The following is a 14,350-nucleotide window of genomic DNA, read 5'->3' as shown; positions in this document are numbered from 1 at the left end:
ACTGGCTTTATAGGAAATTGATGGGTTTGGATATTCTGGCCCTGCCCTGCACTGCGGCAGAGGCAGAAAATCTGGTGTCTGTGTGTCTGTAAGCGAGCAAGAGAGGGGAAGGAAAGAGAGAGAGAGCCCACACTGCAGGACTCGACACCTCATCACACCTCATCAGTAATCTAAGATTCTGCACATTTCTGCACAAACAGATGGATACGCACAGTTTTGCTGTTGTGTTCGAGCTCCTTTTTAAAATAATAACAATAATAATAATAAATGTAAAAAATGTAGAAGATTTTAATCTGGTTGTGTACAAACAGGAAGTATAAAGTGACAGGTTACTTCTGGAATGTGTTCTTGTGTCTTTGAAGAGAGTTATCCGAGGACCCAGAACATGATGCTAATGTTACACAACAGCACTGAGGGCTGTCCACTTAGAGCCACATAATTCCTTTCAGATTTCCCTTTCCACCCCCATCCACCCCTACAGAAAAAGTCCTGTCCGGCACGAACATCGATTCATCATCATATACTATAAATATTAGTTCTTAATCCTATTTATTTTGCAGGTTGCACATTACCTTTGAATTTGAGTATATTGCTATCCACCTGCTGGTTCGTCACCATAGCGTCGTTCATTTCATTCATTTCTATATCTCTCATTTGAGAAGATGCTCCTGTTCTTTCCTTTTTTAAGTTGCTTACCTTGTCGGTCTCTGGTGTTTTTGTATTTATAGTCCTTTAGTTGTCAGTTCTTCTGTGTACCCCCTTTTTTTGTTCTTCTCTCCATGTCTAAGTTTGCCTTTATTCTTCAAATGCTCATTGTTTTATGGACTTAGTGAGGCTACCACCGCTGCCAATGTATGGTTGCAAGCATGAATGGTTGTTAATCTCTCTGTATTATCTCTCTGTGTTTTACTGGTAGCAGGTTTTAGTTCCCTCAAGTTGAGCAGTTAAGAAAATGGATAGACTGATGGTTTTATAGATTTTTGGCTCTTCCACCACCTTTTCATTTGAACTCAAATGTCTGGTTCTTATGTTCAAGAAACACAGGGCTCTGAAGACAAATCCCTCAGCTGCACAGAATCAGCTCTGAGGGTTAAGATTGCGCACATGCTGTTCATGGAAAATCGCAAGTTACTTCAGATCATTACGCCAAAGAAAGAAATACCTTCACTATATTAGTTCACTTCCATAACATTTGAGCTACAGCTGCAATTAGCTTAATTTCCCAGCCTAGTATAACAGGGGATTAATGACCCTGATGATACTGTCAGGAGCCTCTTTCAACACAATAAAGTACCCTGCTGTATGGCAAAAACTACTTAGGACTGTTTGAAAAGACAGAGAATGACAACGAGCACAAGGTGAAGCTCTCAACACATCCCACAGATGATCATTCTCCAATGAGCATTTCTCAGAATGTATTATAAGTAGAAGTATAATCCAGAGAGCCCCCCACTAACAATCTCCAGGATTTCAAACATCTGACTGCTAACATCTTGAAGTCTGATATGTCGAGTCCTTGCCACAGTGGCTTGGAGCTGTTTGGCAGCATGGCTGGTGTACGATATGATGATGCTTCTCTTTTGAATTTAATTGCAATGTGGATTGATTTTCACTGTTACACATCCCAGCAAATTGGTTTGTGTGAGCGCTCCCTCTCCAACTTTTGTTAATGGCAACACAATAATCCTTGGTCAAAGTGACCCACTGTTTGTACTGGAGACAAAGAACCCCTCCAAGGTAGCTGCAGATGGCAGACATTCAACGAAGTGCCAGGGTTGATCCTAAAAATGCACTGGACTGTGCCACTTCTCCTTCACCAAGCCCTCGCGGTACATACTACAGCTGAGTGGGTAAGGGAACTCTCTGTGCCTAGCCAGATGTTGGCCTAATTTACTATGACTTCCAGCGTATGTGGCCCATTTACATGTCCTCACACCCAATGTGTCTGTGTCGGCATGTGTACAATGTCTGCCTCTATTTCAGGTGTTCTAGCAATCCCCCTAGTGACAGCCCATAATTCACTTTGTTTTTAGCAAAAAAATAAAAAAGCCGCAAGAGCTAAGCTGACCTCAGGACAGCTCAGGTTCATTTTCATGTCATTTTTAAAAAAATGTTTCAAGTCATTATGATGAGTTCATTTTAGAAATTCAACACAAGAATGTCTTTTATCAATAGTAAAAAGAAAGAAAGAAAAAGCCTTACCACGTAATTTGGTGTGCTCCTGTTGCTCTGCGTATTCAGGAAACCATGGTTCCCATTACGGCTAGAATCCGCTTTCATACGGCAATGGGGGTCTGACTTGTTTTGCTTACAACCAGTCACCTTTCTGATAATTATTGAATCATGAAAGAGATGTCTACTCCATCACCTGACTGCAGCTATGATCACCTCTACTGAATGCTTAAATGAGCTTCATCCGCTGTTTTGTTTTGGCAGTCCACATCTCCTTTGGTTCAGTCTTGCCACTCTTACCACAATCCTCTACAGATGCTCCGGGAATTTTTTTTCCATTAAACAACAACTTTAGAACTTTACACTATAGGTGTAAAACACCAAACAGATAAAGTTTATGAACATTTTGTGAGGATGGCATTGCATTTTACAGATAAGAATAGAAAATGTGAGGGCATATGTGTTGGCTGGCTTGCTTGAGCTCATCTGAGACACTTCCATAGCTGGCAGCAACCAGATGTGGTGCATTTGAAGATGGACGAGAGCAGATAAAAGCAGCCTTTAAAAAACAACAACAAAACACCGTCACATAACTTGATTCAATTAATTAAAATAGGATAGAATCTTTCCTTCTTCATCCCAACATGTTACTTATGCAGGTAAACATGTGTTATTTACATTTTTTCCCCCACTCTGGCTATAATTCCCTGAACGGTAACTAAGATCTAAGATCAGGATTGTGGTAATGGAAAATGACAGTAATCCGCCATCATCCTGATATAAATTTACTCTATCCTTAATGAGGCAGTGACACAGAGCCTGTTAAAGGAATTATTAGCGTCGCTTGAGTGGAAAAGATAAGCACCTCACTTCCTGCAGACGTGACTGGGGAGATACTGAGCAGATGTCTAGTGTAGTGTATTGTTTCATAAGCAAGTGATAAAAAAAAAAAAATAAATAAATAAATAAATAGATAACAAGAACAGTGAATTTAGGATGCCAAACAGGGCAAGCTTTATTCAACACAGCAATAAAGAAGAAGAAGAAAAAAAACCAAACAAAAAAAACCAAAACAGTCAACTTTTGAAAAAAGATTTCAAACAAATGTACATGTCAATCAAACAAACAAAAAGAAAAGAAAAAAATATAAGCAAAATAGCTACCAAATAAATAAATCACATCAGCAACAATACTTCCATCAGACACCCTCGAAGATGCTGTACAATGACTATAAAACAAGAGACGGTATGTACAATCGTACAACTTTAATAGGACATGCTTAGGAGTTTGACTGCACCATTTTTACCACACACTGACTACAACACAAAGGCTGCATATTAACTGACATGGTCATTGAGCCGCCCATGTAAACCATCATCAGAAGGCCTGGCAGAGAAAAACCCAGAGAAAAATATCAAGATTTTTTTATTTTTATTTGTTATTAATTATTTTTTAAACAAGCTACGCAGTAAATGCTTAAACGATGCAGTAATAATGGATGTGGGGATGTCTGCTTGTGAGCTAACCCTATCTGTCCACACAACCAACCCAAGAGCCAGTCTCTGTGTTTCTGAGCTGAATTGTTGCTAGGCAATGCTGAGGAATTTTGTGTGTGACCATGAACTGGAAGCCTTTGTGCAAATCGCCACTTTAAGTTCCTCCAACTACCAGGGGCAGTCCACAGCTCCGTACAGACAGAGCAGCCATTTCAGAAAAATCTCAAAAACAGCACGGAGACTCACATCAGGCCATTAAATACATAAAAATATACACACACACGCGCACACAAAGAATGGAAAAATAGCTTTCTTTGGACAGGGCCAGCCTGTGCAGTTTGATTACTTGTTCTCCTTAGTCCCACATTATCCCCCCCCCCCCTCCACCCACACTAGCCCTTGATGAATAATTGCTAGACTTTAATGTATAGTTCAAATTTGAAAAAACAATAAACAATTCACTTGAGGCATACTGCCTCAGTGGTTTTATTATGATTATGTTGAGCTGACAGCAACAACTCAAATAGCATGTTGTTCCTTCTTGTTTGGAATACTCTGATCTAGTTCATAGCGCAAACGCCGTCCTTGGTTTTCTATATACCGATCACCACTTACACAGGGGGAAGGAGGGGCTATATCAGCAGCCTTTTGTACAGCGGAGATTGAAACAATCTCTAACATGTCGATCCATGGAGCACTTATAGCATGACAGTAATCACAAAGCTGCGTTGTTATTGCCACGCAGGTTACTTTTGCATCACAAAGCACTTAAATCGTTATTGCTTTATGGTTAGAAGCACAGAGATCGATGCTGCACACACACATAACCATGAAGCCTAAGATTTAAGCTCAGAAAAGCATCTGATTTTTCCCTTTGTTTTTTGCAATGTAACCTACAGTAAGTGCTGCTTATTGGATGTGAACAGATTTTACAAGTGTGTGCAAAACAAAAATCAGTCCTTTTGGAAGAATTGAATCAAGTTGAGGGTGCTACATTGCATTGATGCAAATGTGAGGAGTCCAGGCATATTACAGTAATTACAGTATTCAAAAATCTCATTGACTTCTGGGAACTCAATATGAAAGGCATTTTTTTCAAAACTGCATACCATTTGAGAATTGTTGAAAAACTGTCAACAATGCAATGCTACAGATTTTTTACTGAAGAGTGTCTGAAAATACAAACCATTTCAGGTCAGTCTGACTTCCATGTAGGAGTGATCTTATTCTTTTTAGATTTGCCTCCTAACACCTGAACTCGTATCGATAACCAGCCACGGTTCAATAATCAACAGGCTAAGCAAAGCTAAGCTCAACATTGAACCGACTGTGGTTAAGCTCCTGGTCACCACAAGAGCAATTAAATGTGTCTATCCCACCAGACTCCAGCAGTGATAAAAGACACCCTGGAAGTCCAGCTAAACCTCTGCTTATATTTTGTGTCCGTTCCGCATTTCTGCAGTCGTTTTGTGTACACGGAGCCTCTTCAGCATCTTCCAGTTATTCCACTGAAAGCTTGCAGAGCAACACTATCCAGAGCTACACAGCCATGCATCGAGAATCCATGCAGGCTGGCATAGTCTAGACTGCTGTAAGCACAGCAGCCTGTGCTCACTGCTCTCATCCCTGCTCTCATCCCTGCTGAGACAATAAGAACATCTCTCTATGTAATAGCTCTCACGGTTTGTCCCATTGCTCCCTGTACATCTATTCTATGTACTTCCAGTAAATGGGGAAACCAGTGACACGCTATTTCACACCCCACACACCTTACTAAGAGGGATGTACAGGATTTTTGCTATTTCCTGATGGTTTCATGCTAGATTTATTTTTTGAGTTAAAAAAAAATATCCACTGAATTTTCCGAGAGGCATTTACATCACAAGATTAAACGTCACACGTTGCACATTTCCATTTCGGACAAAATCAACATGTGCCTATAGATAGCAAAATTAGACAGATGTAACACCATTGTAGTTGCATACTGTTCACAGGTGAAAATAAAATGGTAGCTTGGTGATCAAACCTCGACTGATATTGTTTGTTCGAAAGCAAAAAACAAACTAACAAACAAACAAAAAATAAACAGTGGAAAAGGATGGAGGTGCACTAAAAGGTTCAGGAGCAAGTGGACAGCGAAGTGTCCACCTCTTCTGAGTGGTGTTTGGTTTCTTGGGGGGGTGAGGGAAGGATTCAGCAGGTAACCCTGATAAAACCATCGTGCCCACCCCCCCTTCCCCGAGACCAAAGACGCAGGGGATGTGGGTTTAATGTGAGGACTGTAACCCAAGAGGTCTCCACTCACATTACCGAGCAGCTCTTGGCCTTCTCCTTCTTGAAGGTGGTGGAGATCAAATCTGACTTGCTGGGCAGGTGAAGAAGTCTTTTGGAGAGGCGTCGGGTGGGGCTGGGCTTCGGGAGAGGCTGCAGCTTGTTGATGCAGGCCATCGCAGCGGTGCGGAATACGCTGTGAATGCTCTTCTCCGAGGTGAACGCCGAGCACTCGAGATAAGCCTCTGCACCCAGCTGCTTAGCCATAGCAGAACCCTGCAATAAATGAAGCAATAACCGATACTGTTCATGATATTCTTCAATGGTGCCGTTTAATTTTTTCCTGTGATATAGTGTGGAGACAAGTCCTTTGGGACGGGTGTTACAGGAAAGGCATAGTTGTAAAAATCTGCACACACACACATGGATCTTCGTTTGTTTCTTTTGTCTCACCTGTTCATAGGTGATTGGAGTCTGCTTCTGATTGGACAGCTCCATCAGTGTGCAGACATCTGTGCGAAGGTCGGTCTTACAGCCGATGAGTAAAATACGTGTGCTTGGACAGAAGTCCAGAATTTCAGTTTTCCACTGCGGACCCAAAAAGGTGATCAGTTGGTGTATGGTGACAAATAGTCTGTTAATACACTTTGGAGTCACCGTAGGCTACAAGAGAGAATAGGACTTTGAAGTAAAGTGACCTTAAGTCATTACCTTCTTCAGACTGCTGTCCACAGTATCTGGGCGGCTGATGTCAAAACACAGCAAAACTGCATCTGAGTCACTGTAGCACAAGGGCCTCACATTGTCATAGTACGGAGAACCTTACAGGAGAGAGAGGAGAGCAATGTTATAACAAACTATGAAAATGTAGACAAAAGTAGTTTTGCATTCCATAAAACATTTCCTAGAACTTTTGGATGCTCAGAAATATTTTTAATCATGTTTTTTTAAGAGGAAACTTCCAGTTTTGCTGCTGTTTAACCAGGTCTAGTCTTCTTTAATATGCCAGGTCAATTAATAGTAACTTCATATTGCTGGTTTGTGTGACAAAAGAGAACTCCTGCATAGCCATAGTTAGGTGTGAATGAACACATTTGCTGTGCAGGTTATTTAACATCTGATGGTACAGAAAACTGTAAAAGTATGTTTCTTAGATTTACACTTTACATATTACTTGTTAATGCGATTTGCACTAATATCTCTCTCTTCTTTAATGTAACCTCATGTTTATTTAATTTTCATTGTTTTATTAAAAATGACTGTTATACAAAATTTATACATACATAACAGTATATGCATCTGTTTGTTGTTAATTGTAGGCTGTGCCATTTTTATTCTTTATCCTGCTGCTGTAACACAATAATTTCCCTTGTGGGATCAATTAAGTATCCATCTTAAATGTGCAATGCTTCAAGCTACATTTGTAATATAAAGTGTGTATACATGCAAGTTTAGAGCAATTTGTTTTTTCATTTTTAATTTAGGCCAGTTCCAAGAGCTGTGAGAACAGGAAGTTGGTAAAAAAAGAAAAGAAAAAAAAAAAAAGAAGATTTCGCAGGAGACGAAGAGCAAGAGAAATCATCTGCTTAAGTTAGGTGTGCGCGGCATCACTTCTTCCCACTGAGCTCCGCTTTGCTGTTGGTAAAACTGCTACTTTTGCTGCTCCTATATTCTTGGCTGGCATTTTAGAAGTGAAGATGACAATCGAGCACTAAATCCTCATTGATCTTCTCTTGCAGTAGATTACGCAAGTGGAACGGCAGGGCTCGGGGCAGGCAGACGCTCCCACTCATGCTCAGAATCCTTAAGTAAGCCACCCACCCCCCCAAAAATCCTCTGCTCGGCAAGCAATACCTCCAGTCCCTCTGTTACCACAGCAACAGACTTGGAATCCACCATCTACATCAGGCATTCCTCCTGGCTTTCTGTAAAGGCTCGCCTTAACTGCCACTCAATCATTTTACACCACTAGCGGCCCACCCACCTACTGCTGGGGACATTCCTCTTCTCTGCGACAGAGTTTGGGACCACAGACATACGCCCATCACACAAAATGATTCACATGCGCCGGAACCACAAGCGCTAACACAGACGCACACTTTTTAAATTCAGATGCATGCAGAGGTGAATCTGGTCCCTTATCAGATGAAACAGAAGAGGGGCTGCTCAATGGGATTAACATGTTTACTTTAGTCTGTGTGAATCCCAAAAGGGATTCAGCGTTCCTTTTATAGCTACAGATAACACAAGCAGTCTGTGTAATAACTCATTGCACAACCGTCCTAATTGATTTACGGTGCAGAAACAATGCAGCAGAAGAAAACATTTAAAAAAAAGCACATGAAACACAGATGCGTGCATGTATGTGTACACAAAAACGGATATGTGCTTATGAATACTTAATGATTTTCCACATTATCAAAGGGTAAAACTGAATTTGCCAGCTGCCGGGTGCCGTGAGTGGAATAATGAGAAGCTGTGATGAAATTCCTCAGGACTCAATGTCCTGAAGAAAGTAAACACTGTTGCAAAAGAACAAAGGAACATGCTTGCGTTACAGCTCCATTTCCATGCCTTTAGAAATAAAAATGACTTTTTTCTATTCTTGAGTTAAAAAAAAAAAAAAAAAAAAAAAAAAAAAAAAAGACAATTTGATTAAATTATTTACAGATGTCACATATAAGAAAACACCATCGCTTTTACACCACATACACCTAATTGTAGCAGAAAAGCCACAAACACAACTTTGTGTTTGAAGAATTTGAGACATATGTCATGTCACACATGTTAAAAATCACACATGTTAAAATCAGAAGGATTAGAGACACTAATATTACGAGTTTCTGTGCCACGCCATATATGTGAGGTATATAATGGGAAAGTCAGAGGTCGGGTGCTCCAGAAATCGTTTCAATCTCCTGCGAGGGGTTATCACAGAGCCAGCAAACAAGATGTGATTCTGCATTAAATGGCCACTGATCGAAATGCAACAATCAATGGAAGGCTACACCAGAGGTCCGAGAGCCGATGCTTTTAAAGCTGACAAATCAATTAGCCTGCCAAGATGGAAGGGGGGATGCAAAGGACATCTAAGCCTCCCCCACCTTTCTTTCTTTCTGGTTACTATTGTCCTCACATATAAATAAAACTTCTATTTGTTGTGTTGGACAAACAATGCACAAATCAGTAAACATACTGTACTTACAGCAACATACAGCACCTCAATATTAGTATTCAAACCCCCCGTAACATGTTACTTGGCATAGGCGCAGCTTCGGCAGCACTTTCCTTACACACCAGGGCCTAGTTTCTAATCTTGGAAGAAATAGCTGTTACTATTGTGGCAAGAAAAAGCCACAGGAAAAAGAAGAGCGGGAGCCAAAGTATACCCTACTGAGCCATATCACAAAGAGACCTCCTCTGCCATTAATCCCTCACCCCCTGCAGTGTAATATCACAGGTTACTGCTATCTGTCTGTTTCACTCTCTTCCCTTCCTTTCTCCATTGCAGCAAACCACACAATGGTTTGGGTGCTCATGCAGCGCCTATAAGCATGGCCCAAATTATGGCTTTCCTCCTTGCATGCCTCTTATACAAGAGAGTTTCTGAGGCATAAAACATGGAGAGTGAGGCAGAAAAGAAAAAGGAGTATAACCAAATTCTTGTGGCTGAGCTGAACTTCATCCGTCTTGATGGTGCGGTGCCCAGATCTGAGTGTTTGAGGTGAGGATTGGGCCTAAGTGGATGTAGGCTTCACAGGGCTGAAGACGGAGGCCCTTGTGTTGAAGGCTACAGGTGGGGGAGGGGAGGATCGGCTTTGTGTTTGCCCGAGCGAGAGTATAACTGTGTGTCTGTGGATGTGTGCTAAAATCGAGTGAGTGACATAGCCTGTTTTCATCATTAGCACTCCTCCTCTCACTACGAAAATGCGGAGGTCAGACAGATTAATGATCCAGTGATGGGATGACTCACAGATATGGGGACGAGAGGAGTCCTGCGCCTCCACCCACACTCAGCCGACTGGGAGCTGTGGTGCTGCCGCAGGACTACGGACTTCACAGCACGCTCCAAAAAACATATTATATTGCATCAAGCAGTTGTTCCCTGGATTCACATAAGCCAGTCAGAATTAGTGCTGAAGCCCCCTGCAGGGTGAAGGAGGTGCTTTTTTCCTAAGCGTTATATGTTCTGCTAACAAGCTTTACTTTGACATCATCATAGTTGATGACACTGGATTAAGAAAATTAAGTCCAACATCAAAGAGTTTGATTTAAAAACCCTGAAATGTTGATTTGGATAAAATAAGGAAGGAAACATTTGAGAATATAGCCTGTTTTTCTCAGCTAGTGTAAGCTGATTGTTGGACAACAGTCCATGAAACATTTAGCAAAGCTAAACACTACTAATAAAAAAATAGATCACTGATAAATCAATGATGGAAAAAGATGGAGGAATTAAACTGTACCTGCTTACAATTCTAAAAAGCACCTAAGTTTTACAAACTGGGTGCCTATTAGAGAAATCACATGACATATGGTCATCAACATGACAATTAAATATTAAAAATGCCCCCTTTTACAATCCAGCAGAGTGTTTCATCAGCTTAAATGGACATTGGATTCATTCCAAGTCAGTCTTATGTATACATCATACAATAAGTGATTATATATACATACACACACACACAGTACGATCTTGAACTTCAAGGCTTCGTCAGCAACATCATTAAACCTGAAATAAATTACACACCAACATCTTAATGGGATTTATTTTCACTATCTGTGTGCTACACCAGACAGAGCTCAGCTTCCCTTCTTTCCCCTTTTCCCCAGCATTCCTGATCAGATAAGCCTGGTTAAAACTGGCGGATTGATTTTAGACTGTAAATCCATATTGGAGCTGAGAGAAGGAGCCGCCTGCCATGTGGAGCCAGTGATGAGGTCAGTGCAATCAATGAAGGGGAGCTGGGATAATGAGGAGACCGTCTCAGTGTGGTGTGGGCCAGGGTGGCACAAACTCCACGCAATTAGAGCAAATTACAGCACAAGAGAGGAAACTGTGCGGTGTGGCTAACAAATACCCCTTTCTGCCTGTCACCCATCACCATGAGCCTGACAGCAGATACCTGTGATAAAAGAGTCATCTATAAAAGATGAGGGGGAAGGGGACCACATGCGGTCTCCTCTGAGAGTGTGAGGGGCAGGTCTTTTAAATCAAATCTATTGTGAATAAAAATAGATTTTATTTTTTTTGGCCCATTTTCAAATAGTCTGCTATGCACGTGCATATTGTACTTGGTATTGAATTGTGCCATAGGTGTTTGGTAAAGGGCAGGGAGTGGCAATCTATGCAGATTAGCCAGAAAGTAGCAAAGAGGGAGCAACAAAGGGAACGCTCAAGTGAAAGAAAGAAAGAGCCACAAACTCACTGGGTCAGTCAGAAGAGGTTGCCCAGCAGTCCCATTCACAGTCTTAATCCCTTGCATCATGCTGTTTGAGTGGCTGACCTGGAGCAGCATATGGAGGGGGAATGCAGGTCACTAGAGTTTTTTGAGCTCCCTCCTATCTGTCTGCTCCAGAAAAACTGTCCTGCTCAACAGGATGTAGCTCTGTGTGCCCATCATCCCTGGGCACCAGGCCCACTCCTGCTGGCCAGACCAAAGGTCCACAGTCTGGGATTAAAAAACGGGATTTGGTCTGGGGACGGAATTACACTCACTTTTCTCCTCATTTTGCCGCTTTGTGATAATGGGAGGGGGAAAAAAAATATGAGAGCACAGTAAATACTGCATCATCTCATACAAATGGGTCTGTTATATAAAGGATCTGTTGTACACAGACACACGTGTGCACAAAAATGAATAAATAAACACACTTGTACTGCCAGTGTGACCTAGTCAGGCTGCAGCAGGAGTGTGGACGGAGAGGAATGTGGCCTGGCGAGAGAAACTATTGTGCAGCGAGCATGAAGGGAATCAAACAGGTGCTGCAGACCTGTGCTCGCAGTATTCAGGTCAACACTCTGAACAGCAGATTTCCCTGGAGATCTACAATGACACATTGACCCTCTTTTTCACGCTTAGTGTAAATGAACATATGATGCACGGAGTCAGCATTAAAAACAAGCGAGGCGGAATAATCAGTCTTTTCTGCCCAGTTTTTCCACTGCAACACACTTGGCACAAAAATGCACTTGTAGATCTGCAGAGTCCTTTACATCCAGACACATCCAAAAAAAGGGGGACACTTCATATCGGAGGAAATTTAATTTGTAGTAAATGGGAGATTTGAAAGAGTATATAGTTCAACAAGTACACATCCCATGTACCTCTGCATCAACAGGGGGGAATAGACTATAAGGCCCTTCCCTAAGTCTTTACCAATGTTTAACAACAACACAATGTTTCCATTTTCTTGCTCCAAAATAAAAAAAAATGTCATGACGAAAATGAATAACTGGGAAAAAATACAGAGACTGGTGTTCCAGCAAAAACAAACACTCATTACATTCACGCGGCATTGCCAAATCCTCTTCAGTGCGGCAAGCAGGACTGCAGATCACACACCACATGCACACGGAAAAGGTGATCGGTTACCTGAAGTGTCCCACAGACTGAGCTCCACTCGCTGCTCTTCCAGTTCCAGACAGGCTGTGTAGTTTTCAAATACCGTGGGCACGTAGGTCTGGGGAGCAATTAGCAACACGGTGCCGTTAGTGGGGAGTTGTCAGGCAGCTACAGCTAATGGAAGTTAACTAATCAGTGCTATACACAAAACACACGCACTGACCAATAAAACAATAAGACAAATCTATATCTCTTCTCAATTTGATAGAATTTCGGATCAATTAATCACTTTAATCGCTGCAGCTGCAGGAGATATTCAACGCAGGCCACTGTGAAAGGAAAGCACCAGCTAAGAATGCGCAGAGAACATAATTCCACTGACCACATGATGAAACAATAATGCTACCGATGATATAAAGGTCAGTAAACAGGAAATAAACTTAAAAGCAAGACATTTTAGGAAATGCGCAAGCAATATGTCACTATCCGCAACAGACGCACTGTTTTCTCCGTGCCGTTTCCAAATCATTTGATGAAAACCCAACACCGCGATTGTCAAGAGAACACAGGGCAGACTTTTCTGCTCATATATTTTACTTCAACACGAGTCACATTTTTGCATACCTCTGGATAACAATCCTTCGCCAGGACTTGCAACATCGCCGTTTTTCCGCATTGAACGTCTCCCACAAGAACCAGTTTACATCTCACCACCAGCGGTTGTGTATTTCTCCTTTCCTTCATGATCCCAACAATGCTCCAGAGGATTTATTTAGCAGAAAAAGGGAAAGACAAAGAAACAGCAGAACAGCCCAGCAATTGTTGTCCCAGCTTGACTGAGAAACCCGGTGTCTCGCTCTCGAAGGATGCCCGCAGTTGATCTGATTGAATTTGCCACTGCGGCTCTTTATACAGGCAAGCAGCAGCCAATAGGAGCGCAACATTCCACAGGCTCCCTTTACTGCACTCGAGTTATTCTGTCTGGGAGGATGTGACAGCAGATATCTCGAAATACTTCCAAGATTATTGTGCAAGAAAGAAAGTGTAATAGATTTAGACGCATTTGTCCACGAGTAGGACTAAAAAATTGTAATCTCCCTGTGCAATCATCGGTTTACATAGTTTTATTTTTTAACATAGAAGATTAAAGAACAGTGTAATCTGCAGCCACCCCCTGCAGACTGTTGTTTTGTCACCTGTGTGTCTTGTCACAAACTGACTTATTAAATTGACTCGACTGGCTGAATCGATAGCACCACTGGCTGAGAACAATGGGGCTCTCCCTGCTTATTAGTTTATTTTGATTTGCACTTCAGTCAAGTCACATTTATTTAGCAAACACGTCTCCTTCGGCCTTTTTTTTAAATTAAAAAAATGTATTTTAAAAAATTATTATTTAAAAAAAAACATCTCTTCCCCCTTTGTGGGGCAAATTATGTATAATCTTTGACTGTCTGTTATTTAACACTATTATATTATATATAAGTGTAATAGTACAAACATCATTTTGAAAGCACTGATTGATAGATGGGAATGGCGCAACGTTGGAATGATTGTTTACCGATCAAAGGTCTGACCTTTGTCTGTGTGGTTACTCAGTAATGTCATCATGTTGACATGCGGTGGGACGGTGTGAGGCTCCCTGAGGTGACCATCTATCGGCTTCCCACAGGGTCAAGTCAGAGGCCTGGTCTCTCAAAGCCCTGGAAACACGCAAAAGCTGACTTTCACACCCTGGAGGTTATTACTGTATGGAAACAGCGCCTCGTTGTTAGGAAAGGGGAAATTAAAAGATAAAAGTCAATTAACTTCCCTCTTCTTTGTCTGGCGACCTCCTGGCTAATT

General features: G+C 41.6%; 1 protein-coding gene across 1 annotated transcript; it reads right to left on the bottom strand.

Moving 5' to 3' along the window:
* Positions 1–4,112: 4,112 nt before the first annotated feature.
* On the bottom strand, positions 4,113–13,395 carry rnd1b (Rho family GTPase 1b). Its single transcript, XM_005732634.1, has 5 exons — positions 13,130–13,395; positions 12,536–12,623; positions 6,651–6,760; positions 6,393–6,527; positions 4,113–6,215 (listed from the first exon to the last, which is right to left on the bottom strand). The coding sequence occupies exons 1-5, from the start codon at positions 13,247–13,249 to the stop codon at positions 5,970–5,972; spliced, it is 699 nt and encodes a 232-aa protein (XP_005732691.1). The 5' UTR covers positions 13,250–13,395; the 3' UTR covers positions 4,113–5,969.
* Positions 13,396–14,350: the final 955 nt, after the last annotated feature.

This window comes from Pundamilia nyererei, unplaced genomic scaffold (assembly GCF_000239375.1).
Source record: "Pundamilia nyererei isolate P.nyererei 1_Seehausen unplaced genomic scaffold, PunNye1.0 scaffold00047, whole genome shotgun sequence".
Lineage (NCBI taxonomy): Eukaryota > Metazoa > Chordata > Actinopteri > Cichliformes > Cichlidae > Pundamilia > Pundamilia nyererei.
This window is presented reverse-complemented; position numbering and strand designations above follow the sequence as displayed.